Source organism: Delphinus delphis, chromosome 15 (assembly GCF_949987515.2).
Source record: "Delphinus delphis chromosome 15, mDelDel1.2, whole genome shotgun sequence".
NCBI classification, from domain to species: Eukaryota; Metazoa; Chordata; class Mammalia; order Artiodactyla; family Delphinidae; genus Delphinus; species Delphinus delphis.
This window is the reverse complement of record NC_082697.1, coordinates 23,030,917-23,055,302: the sequence shown is the minus strand read 5'-3', so window position 1 is coordinate 23,055,302 and position 24,386 is coordinate 23,030,917. Positions and strand designations below refer to the sequence as shown.

The window sequence follows — 24,386 nt, the reverse complement described above, 5'->3', positions numbered from 1 at the left end:
TTTTTCTTGTATTAAGCCTTTAAAATCCAGTGTGTGGGACTTCCCTGGTAGTACTGTGGTTAAGAATCCGCCTGCCAATGCAGGGGACACAGGTTCAAGCCCTGGCCTGGGAAGATCCCACATGCCACAGAGCAACTAAGCCTGTGCGCCACAACTACTGAGCCTGTGCTCTAGGATCCGTGAGCCACAACTACTGAGCCCGCGTGCCACAACTACTGTAGGCCATGTGCCTAGAGCCCCTGCTCCACAAGAGAAGCCACCACAATGAGAAGCCCACGCACTGCAGCGAAGAGTAGCCCCTGCTCACCACAACTAGAGAAAGCCCACCCGCAGCAACAAAGACCCAACGCAGCCAAAAATAAACAAATAAAATAAATTTAAAAAAAAATCCAGTATGTGTTTTACATTTACTGAACATTTCAGTTCAGACTAACCACATTTCAGGTGCTAGTAGCTGCATATGGCTGGTGGCCACAGAATTGGCCCACGCAGCTCGATTACTAGCTGTAGACTAGCTGTAGGCAGTCTAGCTGTGCACTTGGCGAGCCCAAGTATTGAGCTAAAAGGAGCTGCCTGAGGAAGGCCAGCTGGCCAGTAGTCACCCAGGAGGGGCTCCCCATGTGGGCTGCAGGGCATGGCAGCACTCTCCACCTTAGTGACTTCACCAGAGTCCTGCTCAGGTACCTACCAGTGGATGGATATCTCTCAAAGCTGGGTGGTCTGAATCAGATAGCAGTAAATGATGCTCAATGCCAGGTGCCAGTTACTTATTTAAAACGAAGCCAACAGCTATCAAAACTCCTCTGTCTAGCTTAGACCTTGTTTATTGAGCATTGGAGCAGAGCACTGGAGTTAGAAATGCCTCAGGCTAAGATAGATTGACTTGTTCATTCAACGACTATTTATCGAATGCCTTCCTTCTGGAGAGTAAAAAGGAAACCTAGGTCTCATTCTGCCTGGTGCTCTTGGTTGTGGGTATTCCTGGCACAAAGAAGAAAGGACAGGCTCGGTTGTTAGGTGGGAGCATCCTCTTGCCTGGGCAGTGCTTGTTTTATTAGGGCCACTGATTCCTTAGGGATGTTCATAATGTCTTACTGGCCAGTCCCACTGGCTTTGGTGGCCATTCTGTGTCCTTTAGATAAGTTTATATCTCTCTGCCATTGAGTACATAGTTCATTCTGGGGGCAAGCTTATTTCTGAGAACTTGAGAGAGACCTGTCAATGAGATCCTTTCCTCCCCTCCATGTGTCACCTGGCCCAGGTCTCACCTGGAGCAGTGGCCAACTCAGCTGCCTGGGAGTCACTGGGTGACTTGTTAAAAGTACAGATTTGGGCTTCCCTGGTGGCACAGTGGGTGAGAGTCCGCCTGCCGATGCAGGGGATGCGGGTTCGTGCCCCGGTCCGGGAAGATCCCACATGCTGTGGAGCGGCTGGGCCCGTGAGCCATGGCCGCTGAGCCTGCGCGTCCGGAGCCTATGCTCTGCAATGGGAGAGGCCACAACAGTGGGAGGCCCGCGTACCGCAAAAAAAACAAAACAAATTTATTGGACCCAGCTTTACAGCATTCCAATTCAGTGGCTCTAAGTTTAGAATCTGTAGTTTTTGTACACACACACACACCCAATATAAAAGTGATATATGATTGTGGTAAAATCCATACAAAAGAATACTAAGGGGAAAAGCCTCCCTCCCACTGGTAGCCCCACCTCCCTTGCAGATATACCTATTTTTAACAAACTCTTTTATAACTTTTCAGATATTTTCTGTGCGTATCCAAACTGCACATTTCTTATATGTCTAATAGAAAATATCTTTTTATACAGTTGGTATCATATGCAGCTTGCTTTTTTCATTAAAGATACCTTGGCCCTCATTTCATGTCAGCATAGATAATGTGGCTCTACCTCATTTTGACAGTGGCCATTATTCCATTGTATGGGTGTACTGGACTTTAAACATTTTCCTACAGAAAATTATGATTCACCGATTTTTTCACTCTTACCAAGTGCTAAAGCAAAGTAAACCTTCCTGAAGATTAATTTGCTCTTGTGTATGAATAAATTCATGCGATAAGTTCCTGGAGGCGGGATTTGCTTAGGAAAAGGGTATGCATATTTAAATTTCTGATAGATGATGCCAAATCACCTTTCAAAGAGCTTATCCCAGTTTGTAATCTCCCACCAACTGGTTATGCACACCAGTTTCTTTACAATCTTATCAGTATTATCAAATTTTAAAGTATTGCTAATCTGATAGGTAAAAAATATTGTAGTGACTTTAGTCTTTTATTTTAAAAATTCTGGAATATTTTAAATATATAGAAAAGTACACAGGATTATATAGAGCAAACATGTATGCATCTAACCCCCACCTACACTTAAAAAATGTTAACATTTTGCCATATTTCCTTCAGATTTTTTTAAGGGAAACAAAACACTAGGATGAGGTACAAACCCCCTGAATTGCTTTTCCTTTCTTTCCCTTTATGCTTTCCCCAATACATGCATATATGTTGAGAAATAATGTATAGTATTTAAAAAATTTTTTACTGGAGTATAGTTGATTTACAATGTTGTGTTAGTTTCTGCTGTACAGTAAAGTGACTCAGTTATACATATACATATATCCACTCTTTTTTAGATTCTTTCCCCATATAGACCATTACAGAGTATTGAGTAGAGTTCCCTGTGCTATACAGTAGGTCCTTATTAGTTATCTATTTTATATAAAGTAGTATGTACATGTCAGTCCCAGTCTCCCAATTTATCCCTCCTCTCCATATAGTATTTTCGAGTGTTATTAACATTTATATTGGTAAATGATAGAGTATTTTATGTGTTTTAAAAATATGTATAAATAGTATCATATACTTACTCTTTTGGAACTTGTTGCTTTTTGTTTAGCATTATGTTCGTCTTCATCCCGGTTGAAACCTGTAGGTGGATCTCGTTGATTCTTCAGCTGGTGTATTGTGGGGTTTTGGGCACGCCCATCCCCCCTTGTAGGTGTAACTTTTTTTTTTTAAACAATAGTTATGTATGCCAGAGTTTATTTAACCCCTTCCTACTCAGGGTCATTGAGGTTTCTAGTTTTATACTTTTGTAGATGATGCTTCAGGGACTGCCTGTGTACACATCCCCTGTGCGTGATCATTTCTTTTGAGTATTTACCTAGAAGAGGAATTGCTAGATGGAAGGGTTTTAGTTAATGCACCAGAATGTACTTGAAAATGGTGGTTCTGACTTCAACATTCCTGTCAGCTCTGTGATTTGTCTATATCCCCACCAGCTTTTGGTATTATCTGACATAAGTTTGCCCAATCTTAGGAATTTGAAGTGATTATCTCCTTGTTTTTCCTCAAGGAGAAAAACGTTTGTTTTGTACCTTTTAAATGAGAGTCGTAATTGTTACAAACCTCCCCTGTTTCTGCTGGGCTCCCACCGCAGCGCCATTCTCGGACAGCCTGAGAGAGGAAACCGTGATGTGAGGGATTTGGTCTGCTCTGAGGACGGTTCTCTCTGAGCCCCTATCTCTGTGGATTGGCCTGGCTTGCTGGTTGGCTCTGGTCAGCTGACCTCTGACTTTAGTCTGCACCCTCCCCTCCTCCTTCCCTTTTCAGTGCTGTGGTGGAAGGAAGGAAGGAGCAGTGGTCGGGGAGCCTGAAGGTCTGAGTTTGAGACCCAGCTCTGCCACTCAAAGTTCTGTGGTATTGATTAAATCCCTCATCTTCTAGTATGTAACATGGAGGTTAAACTACTTGCCCCCCCAAAAATGCTGGAAAGGTCTTTATGTTAGGCATTGAAAATTATTTTGAAATGTGCACACATGTTCAAAGCAGCACTCTTCTTAAGAGCCCTAAATTGGAAACAGCTCAAGTGTTTATTCACAGTAAATAAATGTGTGAAGAATAAATCGAGTAAATAAATTGTGGTGTCTTGATACAGTGGAATACTATACAGCAGTGAGTGAATGAGCTACAGCTATACCCACCAACATCTCACAAATATAATGTTGAGCCAACGAAGCTAACATAAACTCATATATATGATATGGTAGATATGTATATAAGGTTCAAAAAAAATGAATCTGTTATGTTTGGGGTCAGTACAGTGGTTATCCTTGGGGGTAGGTGGATGAATGACTGAAAGTAGGGCAGGAAGGAGACTCTTGGGGTGCTGGGGTTCTGTTTCCTTATCCGAATGGTGATTATAACAGATAATCATGGTAATTGTCCGAGGAGGCACCTTGCCCTGAGTACAGGGTGGGTGTTCCCGCACAAGAGGGTGTGCGGACCTCTTGTTTGGTTTTGGAATTCCTGATTAACTATACTTGAGGGTCTTGATTTGTGTTGAGTAATATGAGCAGGCTTGGAGTCAGCACACCTGAATTTGAATCTAGCCTCCACCGCTTGCTTCCTCTGTGACCTCGGGCAAAGAACTGTGAGCTTCAGTTTCTCCATCTGTGAAATGGGGATACGTACCTACCTCAGAACTTCGTTACATTAAATGACATAATGTAAAATGCTTAGCACAGTGTCTGGCCTACAGTAAACTCTTAATAAATACTACGTCTTTATCTTAGTGAAAACATTAACCCAGGCGGTCAGAGAGCTGAGTTCTAAACTCATCTGACCTCTGATAAGCTGCAAAACCGATAGACAAGGTGTTGCCATGTTGATAAAATGAAGAAACCTGAGTGAGTGATTTTCTATTTTTATGTACTACATTTGGGTCTCATACCAATATACCGACATGGGATTTCTAAAATTCTCTCTCAATACAGAAGGATCCCTTTCACTGGGGTTTGGAAGTCCCTTGGTGAATTGGGGAAATGTGCCTGACAGGTTTTAAAATAACAAGATCTGCTATGGGAATACTCGCCAGGCTGGCAGGGGTGGACAGTTACAAAATGCTTTAGGGGGAACAGAAGGGTATTTCAAATCCCTGTGTTTTAACTTGTTACCCCCCTGCTGGTCCTTCGTAAAACCGGTCAATTTGGTGGCTCAGTGTACCATACAGGCCTCTCACCCACGTTGGGGTATAGCCTGGTCATTCCTGTACCCTCTCAGATGGAGAGCAGGCTTGTGCAGCCAGGAAGGGACATTTCCCCCCCACCCCTACGCCCCCATGTCAGGTGGACACAGACCACAGACCATTTCACAGCTCTCCCAGGCCTGATTGCTGAGATTGCCAGCAGTTCCCAGGCTGAAGCAAACTAGACCATTCATCTTGCTGTGCTCTAGCTGGGAAATTAAAAACCTGGCCACTCGTCCTGCCTCTGCCACTCACCAGCAGGAGCCTCAGTTCTCACCATCTGTGAACTGGGGTCAGTAGACATGTTCAGCCTTCATCACGTCGCTGGATATCAATGAGAGCAAACACAGAGGCATATTCAGCATACTCCATAGGCCGCAGCCCTCCAGAAGGCACCCCCTGTTCCAGGCATTGCCCTCACTTTTTTCACATCAGAGTCTCCCGTTTCCTCATGGATTTGCTGGGTACTTGACTAACCTGATGACTAAATTTCTTAAGATTTGAAAGAATAAAACCAGCTAAACAGATCATCTGTTCTCTCAGCACATCTAGTTTTCACCTCAGCTTCTAAGAAAGCTCTTATCTTTAGGAGTGGAATTTCAGAAAGTGGGGGGAGTTCAAGTGGGGAGATGTTTCAAGGTGAGACTCTGACACCAGGCAGCTTGTGTCCTAGTTCACAGGCAGTGTGAACTTGACGCTGTGCTTAAGTGAAAATCAAAATATTACAGAATGTGTGCTGCTTGGGACAGCACAATTACTGTACTGTAATTGGGGACAGTTATTTGGGGACAATTACTGTAAAGAAGTGCTCCCTTTATGCCAAGTACTCTGATTATGGGAACTTGGGTTCTAATAGATTTCTCAGATGGAGATTTCTGGGGCTTCTGGTCCAGCAGGACCAGAAAACGCTCTGCAGAGATTTATATTTTGGTCTATCCTCCCCAACCATTTTCCTGCTGGTAAAGTTAGGCAGGAGAAGCAGTTCTCGTCTGAAGTCCACAGACTCTATCTTAGTAGCAATTCTGCTCCTGTTCACTTGTGATCTGAGCTCTTCACAGATCTGATTTACTCCTTTCCAAAATCATGATGTAGGACTAGGTATGAATGAGGCAGGGCTCTTTCATGAGGGGAGAAAAGCACATAAACAGTTACAGTGAGGACTACTAAGTTCTATGTAAAGAACGTGTGAAATGTTGTGGGAACACATTCAGATTTTGCCTGAAGAGCAGGGGCTGGGATGTCGAGAGGAGGAGGTGACATTTGAGTTAGGCCTTAAAGTGTGAGGGTAGGTACGGGGTGAACCAGAAGGCAGGGGAATAGGAAAGGGATCCCTATGCTGGGAACAAGCAGAACAAAGTTCAGAGGCATTGAGAGGAACAGATTGTCATGGTTGTCTGCCCCTAAGGTACCCCTTCTGACTCTGGCCTGCAGATGTTTCCTTTTCGCTCAGCCAGGCCTTTAGTCCCATAAGTTAATTTGGAAGGTCAGTTTAGATTTGCTTTTCCAAATGAGGTTTCATAGAATACCAGAATCCATTTAGTAAATTCTCTTCCAGGGGTGAGCTTAGGCTTCCTTGGTGCTTGTGTTTGATTCTGCATAGGTGAGTCCAGTCCTGAGTAGAGGTTTGCTGCAGAAAGAATATTTGAGGATCAAAGGGAGGCTCACCTGTGCTCATTACCTATTGTTACATCCATTTCATTCGTATTCTCACTCTGGGTAAACCTTGGCTTTAGGCCGAAAGGAGCCTTGGAGCACCAGAGTGGACAGTTCTTTGTATCTTTTCTTGTGGTTCTAGACTGGCCTTCTCACAGAACCGTGCCCTCTCCCCTTAAAGGGAAGGGAGAAATAGGAGCTTAATTAGGATATAGATTATGGTGCCTTAAAGAGAATACCAAAGAAGCTGGCTTAAGACAGAGGGTTATTTCTGTCTTTGGTCAAACTGCAGGCTCTCCACAGTGGCTCTGCTGTGGCTCTGAGCAGGTGTCCAGGTGTCCAGGGCCAGCTTCCTCCTGAGTGCCCCACCAGCCCAAGGTGTTGCTCTCTCTGTGTGGACCCAGATCGCTCACCACCTTGCCTGTCTTTCCGCAGCTGCGAAGGGAAAGGCGAGGCATGCCTTTTTCCTTTAAGGGCACAACCCGGAAGTGCCACACATCACTTCTGTTCATATCCCATATGCCAGAACATCTGTACGTGGCCACACCTCACTCAGGGGAAGCTGGAAAGTGTACTTTTTTCCCTTTGGGAGAAGTGGGTATTGGAGACTGCATGGCAGTCTCTGCCATATGAGCCAAGGTAGAAAAAGGCAGGGCTTGAGGGAGGGGTTTATTGGAGGGCCCCTTTGGGCCAGTGTCTGGGTGGGATCCATGGTGGGGGACTAATTGGAGATGAGGCTGGAAAGATAGACAAGGTGAGGGACTTCCTTGGTGGTGCAGTGGTTAAGACTCCACGCTCCCAGTGCAGGGGGCCCGGGTTCAATCCCTGGTCAGGGAACTAGATCCCATATGCATGCCACAACTAAGGAGCCCACACGCCGCAACTAAGGAGCTGGCGAGCTGCAACTGAGGAGCCCACCTGCCATAACTAAGGAGCCCACATGCTGCAGCTGAGGAGCCCGAGAGCTGCAACTAAGACTCGGTGCAACCAAATAAATAAATAAATATTAAAAAAAAAAAAAAAGAAACACAAAGTGAAATGATGGTGTTAGGCCATGAGACCATTTCCTCTGATAGGTGGTGAAAATCCCTCCAAGAGCATACCCACGCCTGCTCTGCCCTTGAGTTGCCCTCCCCTTGTACAGGTCAGAACAGACTCTGGTCACTGCTTGTCCCTGGCATGTGGCAGTGCTCTGTGGTGTACAAGCAGTTCTCCCATAGGGGAGGGTGATGTCATTTTTTTCCTCTTCCCTCCTGGAAGCAGCAGTCTGATGTCCTTCTGCTATCATAACATAGTGATCCGAGGGAGAAATAGAGAGCAGGCTGTATAGAGGGAGCAAGAAGGGCTCTGGTATTTCTCCTGATGGGCACCTGCAGCCTGAGTAGAGGACGAGTGGCCATCTGGAAAAGCCTCGCCCTCCTCAGGCGACAAGCTGCTCTCTGATCCAGAGCCCTGACAGGAAGTTGCTCTTTGTCCAGCCAAGTCTGGGCATTCAGGAAGAAGCTCTGTAGCCAAGTGTCTGTTCTGTGGGTCATGGAACAATTGGTCAAGCTGTTCAGAGAGAGAGCTGACCACAGACGAGTACCACCTTCCAGGGAGAGAGTATCGCAGGCGAGATAACAACAGCTAATTTTGTGCCGGGCACTGTTCCAAGTTCTTTACTTGTATTGTCTTGTGTAATCCTCAAAAAAAAACCCTATGAAGCAGGTACTATTGTGAAGACTTTATGGATTAGAAACTGAGATGCTGATGAAGTGGATTAACTTGAACCAGTATAGACACATCTAGCATGTAGTGGAGCCACAATTTGAATCTAGTTGCAGAACACGTACTCTCACTTTTAGGCTCTGCTGTCTTTTAGGATTCCATGGGAGGATGCCCTGGCCCTGGGCCCTGGGCCTTGAAGTGGGCAATAGGAGTGCCTCCCTGTAGGAGACTTCTGTGCACATGGGTAGTCCGAACGAGTGATTGAGTTCTGCCTGTTGTCACCTTGTCTGCCCCTGTTCCTCAGGGACTCACCTGGGTTAGCTTAGTCCCTGCTGGGCAGTTCTCCCTATGAGCTGTGTCACCTACGGCCACATGTGACTTTACAGTCTTCAGCCAGAAGCCAGGTGAGCCTATGAATGCTTTCTCTCTTCCCTCTGTGTTCAGAGAACACAGGTTTCTGTAGAACAATTTCCTAGAATATCTCTTCTTTTTATCCTCAGTGCTTACTCCTCTAATTGAAGCCTCAGGAGTGGACTCTTTAAAGCTTAATATGACCATATTTCTGACTAGCTGCAGCACTTGGGATGCTTTTAGTTACAAGTAACGGGAGACCCAATTCAATTTGATTCCACAATAAAGGGGATGTGTTAGTTCACGTAATAGGGAAGTCCATGGGAGGTGTACTGCTCCAGGCCTGTTGGTTGTCTTATCGTCTCACCTCTCAGTGCTGTTTTCAGGTTAAACCCTTGTGGTCAGAGGATGGAAGCCAGTATCATTTAAGACTCCATGCTGCTTCATTCAAATCTAACAAGAAAGTAAGATTTTAATAAACTTTGGACCAGAGTCCCGAGTTCGGGTTGGATTACTCTATTCCTGTCCCTGCCTTATGAACCAGTTGCCCCAGGCTCAGATTGTCTAAGCCTATGACTGTGACAAGGGGCATGGCATTACTCTTATAAGTTTAAGTGAGTGTGAAGTCAGTCCTGTCCAAATCCCTTAGATGCTGCACAGTGAAGGAGGGGTAGAAGAGATGCTGGGAGATATCCACAATTTTGGCTACACCCAGCAAAATCTGCACAGCCGGGGAAAGGGTGGTGGTGGTGTTGAACTGTAGAGCAGATCCATGCCCTGTGCTCATTTCCTGTATCAGGGACAGTGCACAGGACCCACAACATGGCCCAAGTCCTCAGACCCATAGGTCTGAGTTCATCTTTTCTATACACCAATTTATGGTCTTGCAGCTTCTCTGAGTTTCACTTCCTCCTCTCTAAAGTGGTAATCATGTTAAGGTATAGATAGATGTATTTTATGCAAAACTGAAGTCGATCAGCTTGAAGTTGTGTGATATAAAAAGCCTTATGTATAAAATTTGAATTAATACAGATCCTACCAAATTGACAAAATTCATCAACCACATGATTTCAAAGCTGGAAGGCCAATGAAAGTGTGTTCATTATACCTTTATTTTCTGGAAATATTAGTCATGAATTATGTGAGTTTGAATAATGTAGGGTCTTCAGGAATATTTGTATGGAATGAACTTCACCGTCCTTTTCTTAACTTCCTGTTGGGTTCCCTAAAGGTTGTGATGCTGTTTTATAAAATGTGAAATGCAAAAAAGATTGTTGTTGGAGAAGCCCAAAGGAACTACCATACTAGGTGATAACTGGGTATGCCCTGGCATTTGGCAATTTATATCCTGCATCTGGACCTTTCTGTCTCAGGGATCCAGAACCTAGGTGGTATCTCTTCAACCAGTTCTGCTAGTGATTGGGTTAATGCTGTTAACATTTCAGTAAGCTAATGGAGACAGTTACTTTAGTTTGAAGGTCATTAAAACCTGAGTTTACAAATCAAAAACTGGATTGGGCAATTGTTTCTATATGTGTGTGGGTGAAGGTACATCAAATCCCATCAAACATTTGCTCAAATCCTTCCAGTGAAGTTACTCATAGTAAAGGCCAATTTCCTTGTAAAGCATAAAGTTTCATTTCTTCTGTTCCAATTTATATTTTATTTCCTTTTCTTGTCTTATTGTACTAGATAGGATGTCTAGTACCATGTTGAAAAGAAGTATTGAGAGGGTACATCCTTGCCTTGTTCCTGATCTTAAGAGAAAGCATCCAGTTCTCACCATTAACTATGAAGTTAGTTGTAGGTTTTCTGTAGATGTCCTTTATGAAGTTGAGGAAGTTTTCCTCTGTTCCTAGCTTTCTGAGAATTTTTATCATGAGTGAGTGTTGGATATTGTCAAATGCTTTTTTTTTTTGCATCAATTGATACTATACATAGAAAATCCTAAAGATGCCACCAGAAAACTACTAGGACTAATCAGTGAATTTGGAAAGGTTTCAGGATACAAAATTAATGCACAGAAATCTCTTGCATTCCTATACACTAACAACGAAAAATCAGAAAGAAAAATTAAGGAAACAGTCCCATTTACCATTGCAACAAAAAGAATAAAAATACCTAGGAATAAACCTACCTAAGGAGGCAAAAGACTTGTACTTGGAAAACTATAAAACACTGATGAAAGAAATCAAAGATCATATAAACAGATGGAGAAATATACCATGTTCTTGGATTGGAAGAATCAATATTGTGAAAACGACTATACTACCCAAAGCAATCTACTGATTCAGTGCAATCCCTGTCAAACTACCAACGAATGGCATTCTTCACAGAATTAGAACAAAATTTACAATTTGTATGGAAACACAAAAGACCCCGAATAACCAAAGCAATCTTGAGAAAGAAAAACGGAGCTGGAGGACTCAGGCTTCCCAACTTCAAACTATACTACAAAGCTACAGTAATCAAGACAGTATGGTACTGGCACAAAAACAGAAATATAGATCAATGGTACAGGATAGAAAGCCCAGAGATAAACCCGTGCACATATGGTCACCTAATTTATGACAAAGGAGGCAAGAATATATAATGGAGAAAAGACAGCCTCTTCAATAAGTGGTGCTGGGAAAACTGTATAGCTACATGTAAAAGAATGAAATTAGAACACTCCTTAATACCATACACAAAAATAAACTCAAAATGGGTTAAAGACCTAAATGTAAAGCTGGACACTATAAAACTCTTAGAGGAAAACATAGGAAAAACACTCTTTGACATAAACCACAGCAAGATCTTTTTTGACCCACCTCCTAGAGTAATGAAAAATAAATAAATAAATAAATAAACAAGTGGAACCTAATGAAACTTAAAAGCTTTTGCACAGCATAGGAAACCATAAACAAGACAAAAGACAACCCTCAGAATGGAAGAAAATATTTGCAAACGGAGCAACGGACAAAGGATTAATCTCCAAAATATACAAACAGCTCATGGAGCTCAATATCCAAAAACAAACAACCCAATTAAAAAATGGACAGAAGACCTAAATAGACATTTTACCATAGAAGACATACAGATGGCCAAGAGGCACATGGAAAGATGCTCAACATAACTAATTATTAGAGAAATGCAAATCAAAACTACAGTGAGGTATCACCTCATACCGTTCAGAATGGCCATCATCAAGAAGTCTACAAACAATAAATGCTGGAGAAGGTGTGGAGAAAAGGGAACCCTTTTGCACTGTTGGTGGGAATGTAAATTGATACAGCCACTGTGGAGAACAGTATGGAGGTTCCTTACAAAACTAAAAATAGAACTACCATGTGACCCAGCAGTCCCACTACTGGGCATATACCCTACATCAATTGATATATTATTTTTCTTTTTTAGCCTGTTGATATGATGGATTACATTAATTGATTATCAGATGTTGAACCCGCCTTCCTTGTATACCTGGAATGAATCCCAGTTGGCTGTGATATATAATTCTTTTTATACATAGTTGGATTCAGCTTGCTAATATTTTTGCATTTGTGTTCATGAGAGATAATGGTCTGTAGTTTTCCTTTCTGTAATGTCTTTATCTGATTTTGGTATTAGAGTAATGCTGGCCGTGTAGAATGAGTTAGGAAGTGTTCCCTGTGCCTATTTCTTGAACAGTGAAGGCCTTCCTGTCCTTAGAATCTTTGCATTTGCTGTCCCTGGCCTGGAAGACTCTTCTCCCAGATTTCTGCATGTTTTGTTCTCTCCTTTCAGGTCTTTGCTCAGATGTCCTTTTCTCAGCGAGGCATTCTCTGACCACAGACTGTTAAAATTGCAAATCTCCCCTTCCCTCATCCCTACTATCCCCCTTCCTTGCTTTATTTTTTCCATAGCACTAATCACCTCCTAAAATACTATATGACTGACTTGCTTTCTGCTCCCACCCACTAGAATGTAGTTCTGTGAGGGCGAGAGTTTTTGTCTTTTTTTGTTCATTGCCTTATCCCTCCCTCCTCCCTCGAATGATGTTTGGAACATGGTGGATGCTCAGATATTTGTTAAATAAACGAATTTAAACCATGACTGATAATGTGGTTGTAGCCATGCGAATGTGCAGAAATGAGTTGTTCTGTTTCTATTCCTGAGGAAGACTGTTTCCGGGATCAGAGGAAAAGTAAATATTGTTGATAGCTTTTATGAATGAAATTTAGGAGGCATTTAACCATGTTTTGTTTATCAACTGCATGACTTTGGCTTAGTCACCTTATTTTTGGGGGCTCTGGTTTCTTAATCTTAGAAAGAGTACTTTTGTAAATTAGACTAAGGTCTTTTCTAGAGTTCTTGTTTGTTGAACTTTGTTTCCCAGTTGCAGAGTATTTTAACAGGAAGGGAGCTTAGAGACCCTTAAGTCCTATGTTCTTTAGCCAGTAGATTAATAACTTCTACCTGTAGAGCCAGGCTTGCCAGCTGGGGGATGCAGCCCATCGTCCTCTCGTACAGTTCCTGGATGCCTGTTTGGGAGAGGGACCTCGGAGCTAGTGCTGACTTGGTGCTGGAGAGCCAGATGAACCTGTTTTTAAATGTCTGCATGATCTCAAGCAGGTGTCATCACCTCACCAAGCTTCAATTTCCTCCTCTGTGAAACTGGAATGATATACACAGGTGGTTGTTAGGGTTAAATGAGATACTGTGATATTTGCACACAGGTGCTCAGTTAAAGTCAGTTGAACCTGACTGCTTATCCTACCCCACACTTGCTTTGTGATCCATCTTGATTCTACATCAGAATCACTTGGAGAGTGTTTTTAAAAACACTGATGCCCTTGAAAACATTACGCTAAGTGAAAGAAGCCACAAAAGGTCACTTACTGTATATATATGAAATGTCCAGAATGGATAAGTTCGTAGAGACAGATGCAGATTGGTGGTTGCCAAGGGTTGAGGGCTTAATGGTAAGTGGTTTTACTTCGGAGTGATGGGAATGTTTTGGAACTGGGGTAGAGCTGGTTGCACAGCATTGTGAATGTACTACCTGCCACTGGATTGCTTTCTTTTTCCCTCCCTCCCTTCCTCTTACCTACCTACAGGTTTATTGAAGCTTAATTGTTGTTCAGTGGACTGCACATATTTAAATTGTATTATTTGATGAGATTTGGGATATATATATATATACCCAGCCATTACCATAATAAAATGGTAAACATATCCATTACCTCCTGCAATTTCCTTATGCCCCTTTTTAATTCCTCCTTTCTACTCCTCCCCCCTCTCTCATCCCCAGGTAGTCTGCTTTCTATTATATAGATTAGTGTTCATTTTCTAGAATTTTATATAAATGGAATCATGCAGTATGCATTAGATTTTATATGGCTCCTTTTACTCAGCATACTTATTTTGAGGTTCACTTACGTTGCTGCATATTATTAATAGTTTATACTTTTATTGTCGGAGGTATTCCATTGTATGGATACACCACGAATTATTTGTCCATTCACCTGGTGATGGACATTTGGGCAATTTTCATTTTGGGAGATTACAACTAAAGCTGCTGTGGGCATTCATATACAAGTCTCTGTGTGGACATAAGTTATCCTTTCTCTTGAGTAAATATCTAGGAGTGGAATGGCTAGGTCACAGGGTATATGTATGCTTAAACATATCTTAACACCTAAAAAGTAAGGCATGGTCAATTATTTGAAATGCTACAGATGTGTTTGATAAGATAGAAGAAACAACTGGATTTTTGCAATGGTTAGGCTATTATTAACTTGAAAACTACAGTCTCAGTTGAGTGGTAGGTGGGAAGCTTTTTAGAGGGGAATTAGGAAAACTGAATTGAGAAGTTTGGCAGGGAGTATTGATAACTTAAGAAGTTTTGCTGTGAAAAGTAGCAGAGAATGAAGTTGTGGTTTTTGGAAGGTGTGAATTATTCCTTTTTAAGTGGATAATTTTATATTACATGAATTGTACTTCAGTTATTAAAAAAAGAAGAAGAAGAATCAAGCAAACAAAATCCTGATGTTCAGGTTGCACCTCAAGCCAGTTAAATCAGAATCTTTGTGGGTGGGACCCGGGCATTCACTTTCTAAAAATCTCCCTTGGTGATTGCAATATGTAGCCAGTGTTCAGGAGTAGTGATCTAAGGAGGGTTGGCACATTTTTTCTGTAAAGGACCAGACAATAAATATTTCAGCTTTGAAGGCCATAAGGTCTCTGTCTTTACTCCTCAAATCTGCCACTGAAGTGTGGCAGCAGCCATGGTCAACATGTAACAAATGAGCATAGTGTATTTTCAATAAAACTTATTTATAATAACAGGCAGTGGGCCAGAGTTTGCCAGCCTCTGGTCTAAAGGCTTGATGATAGAGAAAGGGCTGCAGAGCTCTGAGGAGGATGGAAGGTGACCTCCCAGGCAGAACCAGACCTGGAACTCTGTTCTACTGACCATTTTAGTTCTTCACATTGTGCATGCTTACTTACTTAAGCATAAACATTCCGGCATTGAAAACAAAATGTTAGAATGCCAGTACTTACACTTGTATTTAATTCTAGCTGCAAAAGACAAGGAGAAGAATAAAGAGAAGAAATTCAAAGAGTTTGTGAGGGTGAAGCCAAAGAAGAAAAAGAAAAAGAAAAAGAAAACCAAACCTGGTAAATTTTCCCCTGGGACGTTTCACTTGGATTTCCTTACTGTAGGTAGGGAGGGGTTGCTTCTCCCCAGTCTTGGCCTCTGAGGAGAGGAAGGCCAGCAGGCCTTTAATGGAGCTTGTGGGCTCAGCTCACCCCAGGTGCTACAAGGCCACATTGGCATTTGGAAAGCCCTCCCTCTTGCTGTGTTGGCCGGTGTGCTCTGTCACGATGGAAGCGCCATTGTAGGAGAGGATATGCAGGTGAATGACTGTATTTGTCTGCACACACATCTCTGAACCCTTTCAAGAAAGGATTCATTTCTTGAAAAGCGTGTGTCTAGCCCCAACAAAAATGCTGATTTTTAAGAAAATCAGTGTTCCAGTCTTGGGAGCTAAAGGGATTCCACATTTTATTCTCAAAGTATCTTCTGGCTTAGAAAAGCAACCTTATCAGAAAAAGGGGAGAGGGTGATGGTGAGGAAGAAGCTTTTTGTTTTGAGGCTTTTGGAGGTAGCTAGAAGTATTAATCCCTAAATCTGTTCTAGCTGAATTGCTTCTGAGCATTTGAGCTCTTTGAACAGCAGAGCTGTTGGTTGGATGGGGTTGATTCTGGAATGCCCTAGTGATGTCTGAGGGTGCTAATTTCTTCCTGATTTTGTTCTTCCAGAATGCCCCTGCAGTGAGGAGATCAGTGATACCTCCCAGGAACCTTCTCCACCCAAGGCATTTGCTGTCACCAGGTGTGGGTCCTCACACAAGCCCGGGGTCCATATGAGCCCACAGCTCCATGGCTCAGAATCTGGAAACTACAAAGGGAAAGTGAAAATGTCCGGTAAGGAGGCTCTGCTGGCTTGATCATTTGTACAGCACGGCAGTCTGAGAAGGCTGGATTTATGTTGATACTGTAATCTACTCTCAGGACTTCTGCAAGTAGTCTGTTAGGTCTTTTAAACAAGAAGTACATCAAATAAATAGGCCATTAGCTGTACCTTCCCAGAACTTCCCTTCTCTCCAACTTTGGTCTTAGTAGAATGTCTCTTAGGTACTTCTAAGCCAGTGTGTCTATAACCGAATCCATTATCCCCCAACTCCTTGCACACCTGCCCCTCCTGTTCCTCCATTTCTTGTTGGTGGCCTCTGCATCTAACCTGGTTGCTCGGGGAAATCTGAGTCAACCTTGAAGTTTTCCCTTCTTTAGCAACTTACAGGGTGATTGTGAGTTTAAAAGTAGTTAATAAGTATGTGGAAAGTACTTAGAACAGTGTCTGGTATAGAATAAGTGATCAGTAAAGGTTAGCTGTAATAACCACTAATCAGGTACCAAGATCTAGTGATTCTGGTTCTGATTATCCCTGGAATCTGCCCCTTCCTCATTCCCCACTGTTTACAGAGTTTTAAAGGTGGCTGTGGATACAGACTGGGCTGTAAGCCAGGTCACGGCTGGATGGGGTGAGGTCAGGGAACACGTTTGAGTCGTTAGGGATGATGATCTGTGTGGCTCATGTGGAGTTGCAGTTTCTCTGCCAGTGAGCTCTGTGACCTTGAGCAGCCATTGACCTTGGGCTTCACTGTCAGGAAAATGAGGAAATGGAGTTCAGTTCACTGCCGGGCAGCACATATCATTCGGGCTGTTAGTAGATGACAGGCCTGAGGAACAGATTGGAGTTCGCGTTTCCCAGCTCTGTGAAAGTTCACAGAGGAGAAGTTCTGTAAGGTCATTTCTACTCTTGACAATCTAGGGTTTTTAAAAAATCTTACAACTATAATTTTAAAAAGTGACTGTTGTTTTCCCTTTCTTCTCAGAAGAAGATAATCTGAGTGACTCCTCCTCCGAGAGCTTTCTTTGGAGCGATGAGGAGTATGGCCAAGACGTTGATGTGACCACTAACCCAGATGAGGAACTTGATGGGGAGGACCGTTACGATTTTGAAGTGGTCCGCTGCATCTGTGAGGTTCAGGAGGAAAATGACTTCATGATTCAGGTAGGTGGAGCTTCCAGGAGACACAGGTATAGAGGAGCACAAACTGGTCCTTGGAGGGAATTTTGAGGGAACACAGTCTGAGGCCAGCAAAAGTAACGTCATGTCAGAAGCCCCAGGCAGGCAGCACTGTCAGCAGCAAATTGAGCTTTGTTTACTGGCTCAGCTTCCTCTGCATCTCAGGCTGGTATAAATAGCCTGTGACTAGAATGAGAGAGGACTTGAGGGATCACTGAGTCTAAACCTCTTCTGCTCTGCTTGGGCCAGCTGGACCCGCAAATGGGAAGGGCCTTGCCTGTGGTCACACAGTGAGGAGTTGAACAGTAGGGGCCCACATCTCTGGAGGGGCAGTTTGATCTTCCTGTGCATCCATATCTTCTCTCTCAGGTGAAGTTTCTTTATGGCCTAAAGAGATGGAGGCCAGTTTTGTAACTTGTCTGTTTCTTATTCTTCATTTTCTTGGCATTTGTATTTGTTGTCTCCATTTCTGGGATGTGCCTGTTGGGGGGCCTCCCTGCCTGCTTGGGGAGACCATCACTGGCCAGCACCTGCTTGCCTCTGGCCCTTCTCTTGCTCTTAATCACAGTTCTGGTGGAGGTGGCTGCTGCCTGGCTGACTCCAGGGAACCTGAGCTTTTTAAGTAAGTCATGTTTATGTTGGTTAGAATTCTTCTGGGAGTTTCTGGTTTTTTTTAATAGCCTTCATGGCAACCTCTGAGAATTCAAGATACACGAATGGTCTCAAATAGCTCCTCATATTTATGACCTTTAGTATGCATTAGGTCAGTGGTTTTCAAATCACTTTTTCAGCATCACAACCCCTTTCCCTAATGGACTCTTTTCACAGAACCCCCAAATGTGTAACAGATAAAAGCAGTAGTTTGGGAAGCTCAAAATGAATAATTTTCACTTTTAAGTTCAGAAATGTGAATGGCTGGCCTCTTCCCATGAGCTCTAATATGCAGGTGGGGTTGTGAGCGGTGGTTGCCAACCTGGAGCATTTCAGTGGCTCAGTTGTTTTCTTTTTTTTGTGAGACAAGCCTAATGAACATGGCCGTTGTATGGGGACTTTTCCTAAACAGCATGCTGTGTAGTCACTTTGGTTAATCAGAGATGGGAAGAAAAACTTTGTTCTGAGGGCAGCGTGATAATAAGTTAGCCTAGCAGTAAAGAATTATGTGTACTGGTGGGCTCTGCTGTCTTAACATTTAAGCTTGGAGTGTGCATTTTTTGTTTTGTTTTGTCTTCTAAAATAGTCTCATTTTATAAAACACACCCATTTGTAGAATCTCTGAAGCTCAGTGGAATATAATTCAAAAACTTATGTAACATGAAAACCGTTTGTTTGGTTTTTTTTCCCCTCCAGTAGAATTTTTTTTTTAAGTTTGGCTTTAAAAGTATGTTGAAGGGCTTCCCTGGTGGTGCAGTGGTTAAGAATCTGCCTGCCAATGCAGGGGACACAGGTTCGAGCCCTGCTCCAGGAAGATCCCACATGCGTGGAGCAGCTAAACCCGTGAGCCACAACTACTGAGCCTGCGCTCTAGAGCCCATGCTCTGCAACAAGAGAAGCCACCACAATGAGAAGGCTGTGCACTGCAATGAAGAGTAGCCCCGCTCGCTGCAACTAGAGAAAGCCCATGCACAGAAACAAAGACCCAATGTGGCCAAAAATAAATATAAATAAATAAATGAAATAAAAGTATGTTGAAGATCGTTAGTTTTCATCCTGTCTCTCTGGGCGTGTGCTCAGTTCTGGGCCTTGGAAGCCTGATTTGGTCCTCATTTGTCCTTAGAAATCATTAGTGGGTGAGTAACGAAGGCCTCTCTTGGCAAGGCTCTTCCAGCTAATCAGTATAAGAGATGCAGTTCTGATCCACCATGGTACTTTCTCCATTGACTGTTCTGTAAGTGGCAAGGATCATGGGGTGTTTGCGGGGGTAGAGCTTGAAGTGCCATTTTGTGCTGTGAGGAAACTAAGTTTGAAAAAATTGAGACCACACCATTGTTACATGGCAGAGTCAGGAACTGAATTCCATTGCCTGCTTCCCAAGCTCCACATGACCTTCCCCGCAGCTCAGCTCAGCACTGTGGCTTCCTGTCTGGCATTATGGTGACAAGCTCACTTCAGAACACCTTGGGTTTTGTTGTAGAAGACTCTTCTTTGCTGTCCACTTGTTGTCCAGCTGGCTTTGTGTTATAGAGGGACAGTTTCTGACTATACCTGTCATTGTGAGCAGAGTACCTTTTTCCACTCAGTAACTTTAGCAAAAGGCATAAATTTAGAGGGAGCTAAGTGGAACAATACAGTTTAAAGTTTTAAAATGTATTCGTCTAGTTTTAAATATATTCATCGTTTAGGAAAGTTCAGATCATTTTTTCTTAAAATAAATTTTAAACTTACATTGATAATTTGCACAACCCTAGAAAACATTTAGCATTTGTTCTCTAGAAGATTACTTTAGAGAAATAGTTTTCTTTGATCATTTTCGTTATTTGGTAGCAGTATTGTTCATGTATATTATTATTTGATTTTATTTACCAGTGCTAATTTAAATCACTGGAAGGTTAAAATCCTACTTAGTAATCATGAATGTTTGAGAAATCTGGGTACCACATAAAAAAATGAGCATCAGGAAACCCATTTAATATTTAAATTATTTTAATTGCTCTAAGGCAGGTTTTGGCAAACTTTTTCTTAAAGGACCAGAAAATAAATATTTTAGGCTTTGGGCCATGTGATCTCTGTCACAACTACTCAACTCTGCCCCAAGCAGTCAGAGGCAATACAGAAAAATGAATGACCATGGTTATGTTCATATTATACTTTATTTACCAAAATAGGACTCAAGCTGAATTTGGCCTGTGGGCTGTAGTTTGCTGACCTTTGCCCTAGAGCAACAAATATATAACATTAGGTGTTGGACCCCAGTGAAAATTGTGTAGCAGCTTTAATAAGAAGCCCATTTTAGAAACTTTATTTGCTTCCCCTGGAGGCAGCCCTTGTCATCTTCTTGCGTATCACTCCAGAAACATTCAGTGGCTAAACAAGCGATATCAAATATATACTCTCCATTTTTTTTCTTTCTTTTTGTGATAAAATATACATAACATAAAATTTACCATCTTAACCATTTTAAATATATGTGGCTTTAAGTGAACTGGCATTGAGTACATTTACATTGCTGTACAACCATCTTTTTTTTTTTTTAACACAATGTTATTTTAATACATAGTGTTTTCAGTATCTTTTTTTCATTTAATAATATATGTTGAAGAGCTTCCCTGGTGGTGCAGTGGTTGAGAGTCCGCCTGCCGATGCAGGGGACACGGGTTCGTGCCCCAGTCTGGGAAGATCCCACATGCCGCGGAGTGGCTGGGTCCGTGAGCCATGGCCGCTGAGCCTGCGCGTCCGGAGCCTGTGCTCCGCAACGGGAGAGGCCACAACAGTGAGAGGCCCACGTACCACAAAAAAAAAAAAATAATAATAATAATAATATATGTTGAAGACCATTCCATTTTCAGATCTAAAAAAGCTTCCCCATTCTTTTTAATGGTTGCATAATGGATGGATCATCATTTATTTAACTCTTCCCTTGTTGATGGACATTTGGATTGTTTCTAATCTTAGCAGTGATGTAATGAATAATTTTGTGTAAGTATGTCTGTAGGACCAAGTTTTGAAAGTAAAATTCCAGGACCAAAGTAGGCGTGCATTTATTATTTTGACAAATACTGGTGTCATAGCAATATTCTATAAACTTTCCCTGGTGTACCAAAGCACAGTCTTACCAGCGCCCTTGTCAGTACAGTACTATCAAACTTCTTTATCTTTGCTCTTCAGATAAGTGAAAGAACAATCTACTAGTATAGCCATTTTGTAATTTATTTTAATATACTTAAAAAATTTTTATGATTGTTATTTTCTGCATTTTCCAAGATCTACAAAGAAGAAAACAAGGATTACCCAGATTATTTTTACCCAGGGATAAATCAATGTTGTTATTTTAGAATACACACATACACATGCATGTATAAGTGAAAATTATACTCTATAAACAGTTTTTCATGAGAATAACACTTGTGTGGTGAAAGTAGTAAATGTTTATTATAAAAACTTCAGGCAATACATAAAGGTATGAAGAAGTAATTGATATTTACATGTAATCCTAGAATCTAGAAATACTAATGTGATGTATATTATTAGGCTGGTTTCATTTCACATTAATTTATATTAATTCAAGTTCCCTTACATACTTTATTCTTATAATGGTTGCTTTGAACATCTTTTTATTTAAGATGTGTTTTTTTCCTTTGACCTGCCTGTTCATGTCCTTTATTCAGTTTTCTGTTGGATGGTTGGTTGTTTTCATACCCATTTGCATAAGATTTTTTTAAAAAAATATTTATTTATTTATTTGGCTGCACTGGGTCTTAGTTGCGGCACACAGGATCTTTGTTGCTGCGTGCAGGATTTTTGTTGCTGCGTGTGGGATCTTTAGTTGTGGTGTGCAGGATCTTTAGTTGTGGTGTGTGGAATCTTTAGTTGCGGTGTGTGGGATCTTTAGTTGTGGCATGCTGGATCTTTTAGTTGTGGCATGTGGGATCTAGTTCCCGGACCAGGGATCGAACCCGGTCCCCCTGCATTGGGAGCATGGAGTCTTAACCACTGGACCACCAGGGAAGTCCCTGTGTAAGCTTTTTGTAGATATGTTTTTGTATCAGCTGTGGGAACAGTTACAAATATTTGTACCCACTTTGTCATCCATCTTTTGGCTTGTCTTATAGATTTTTTTGTTTTTGTGAGGTCAAATATATCAAACTTTTCTTTAATGGCTTTTGAGATTTGAATAGCAGTTGCTTCCTCATTGGAAGTTCATAACAGTTTATAGAAAAGTCAATAAAAGAATTTTTCATGGTTTCTTCTGGTACTTTTGCGGTTTCATTTATCTTTTAAAAACTGTATAAATATTTGATCCGCCTGGAATTTATCCTGGTATAAGGTGAAGGCTCTCACTACCCAGTTGTCCCAACACCATGCCTTATTATTGAAACGCCACCTTTATTTACTCTATTTCCGTATGTAGTTTGGATCTCATTCTGGATTCTCTCTTCCATTGGTCTCTCTGTCTATATATTTACTTGTACAATTCTATTTTAATTATTATACCTTTATAATATTTTAAAAATATCTGGTAGGGCTGGTACCCCCTTTTGTTCTTTTTAATAAATTTCCTGGCTATTAGAATCAGCTTCAATATAGTTCCAGAGCTATTGATTTATTATTTTGTTGGCATTACATTATTTTTATATATTAATCCAAGGAGAACTGTCATCCTTATAATGACCGTTGCTATCCAGGAATAAAGTACAACTTACCATTCATTGACTTAAGTCTCCATGTCCTTCAAATATTTAAAAATTTTCTTTACACAGACCTTGCATGTTTTTATTCTTAGTTTCAGATTTATTCTTAGATGTTTTATCTTTTCTGTTATTGTTCTTGTTCACTTCTAAATTTAAACTTTTGGGGAATTCCCTAGCAATCCAGTGGTTAGGACTCAGCGCTCTCACTGCTGGAGGGCGGGGCCCTGGGTTCAATCCCTGGTCGGGGAACTAAGATCCCTCATGCCGCGTGGCACAACTGCCCTCCCCCACCAAAAAAAAAATTTAAACTTTTATTTTTAATATTTATTTAAACAAATTTTTCACCCCACCACACGGCATGTGGGATCTTAGTTCCCCAACCAGGGATTGAACCCACGCCCCCTGCAGTGGAAGTGCAGAGTCTTAACCACTGGACCGCCAGGGAAGTTCCAATTTAAACTTATTTATTTATTTATTTATTTTTTTAACATCTTTATTGGGGTACCAATTTAAACTTTTTAAAAATGAATAATGTGTATTAGCCAGACCCACATGAAAAACGTTATTTTGAAATTTTCAACTTAGGTGTTTTTGATTCAATTTTGGTGTATCCTAGTTCTTAAGACACGAAGTCATTGGTGAGAGAGGCTTTCATTCTTAATTATTAGTCTGTTTTCTACTACTAACTGCCTTTGTTGTCTCACACCCTTTTCTTTCTCTCTGAGCCTTTAGTTTCCTCATTGGAAATGGAAGAATCTGGATCGCATCTTATCTGAAGTCTCTCTTCCAGCTCTGCCCCTGTTGATTCTGATATGATTAGCCCATAAAAGCCCTTTGATCCTGGTGCCTATCTGACTCCAAGTGGCTGAGGACTGTGAGCTTTTTCCCTTGTGGCCAGGCTGGTGGCCCACCCTCCAGACAGTATCAGAAGCTCGCTGTCCACTTTCCAGAGCTATCCATTTGGTTGGGTAGTTAAAGGTTTAGGGCCCTGGTTTGGAATTGCTTCAAGTGTCCTAGTATCTCCTTTGCCATCCTTTTCCTCTCCATTCCCTCCTCTGGACCCTTAGCCCTCAGGCTTGCTATCCTCAGGCCAGCCACACGTCTGTCTCCCAGTGCTGCCCTCATCCTCTGCTCCTTTCTTTCCCTCTCTGCCTCTTGCCCTTTCTCTCTTTCCCCCTTCCCCAGGGAAGGCAGTGGAGCCTAGGGGTTAAAAGAACTAGCCTTGCAGTCAGCCAGGCTTGTGTTCTGATCCACTGTTGCATCTTCTCAGCTGTGTGACCGTTGGTAAGGTTTAGAAAGAACAAATGCAAAGCGTTAGCATATGTTGAGTGCAGGAGGCATCAAAGTGAGTTAGCCTACCCATTCGTAGCAGTAATAGGCTCTTAATACATAAAAGTTGTGTGCTGGGCTCTACTATATGAATTTTGACATGTGACCCATTGATTCCTCACAAACAGCCCCACACGGTTGGTAGGAATAGTATCCTATTTTGCAGATGGGGAAACTGAAGCCCAGGGTGGAGAAGTGACCTGTGCAAGGTCACACAGCTAATGAATGTCTGAGCCAGAATTCAAACTCAGTTTTTTGTCTTTCTAAGTTAACCTCCCTCTAAGGACTTAAACAGTTTTCCCTCTCTGTTTATTAAGTGATCAGAAAAGTGAAAGCCTCTAGAAATGGGAGGGA

At 42.0% G+C, this 24,386-nt stretch overlaps 1 protein-coding gene across 6 annotated transcripts in view; it reads left to right on the top strand.

Annotated features, from left to right (window-relative positions):
* PHF20 (PHD finger protein 20) overlaps positions 1-24,386 on the top strand; it is a 133,092-nt gene that overhangs the window by 90,784 nt on the left and 17,922 nt on the right. For 5 of the 6 annotated variants that reach the window (XM_069541474.1, XM_060030879.1, XM_060030878.1 and 2 more), the window contains 3 exons: positions 15,285-15,383; positions 16,029-16,193; positions 17,165-17,343. In XM_069541474.1, the coding sequence (XP_069397575.1) occupies positions 15,285-15,383; positions 16,029-16,193; positions 17,165-17,343 (443 nt within the window). The remainder of the gene's footprint in view (positions 1-15,284; positions 15,384-16,028; positions 16,194-17,164; positions 17,344-24,386) is intronic. The other variant, XM_069541473.1, reaches the window with a different exon arrangement.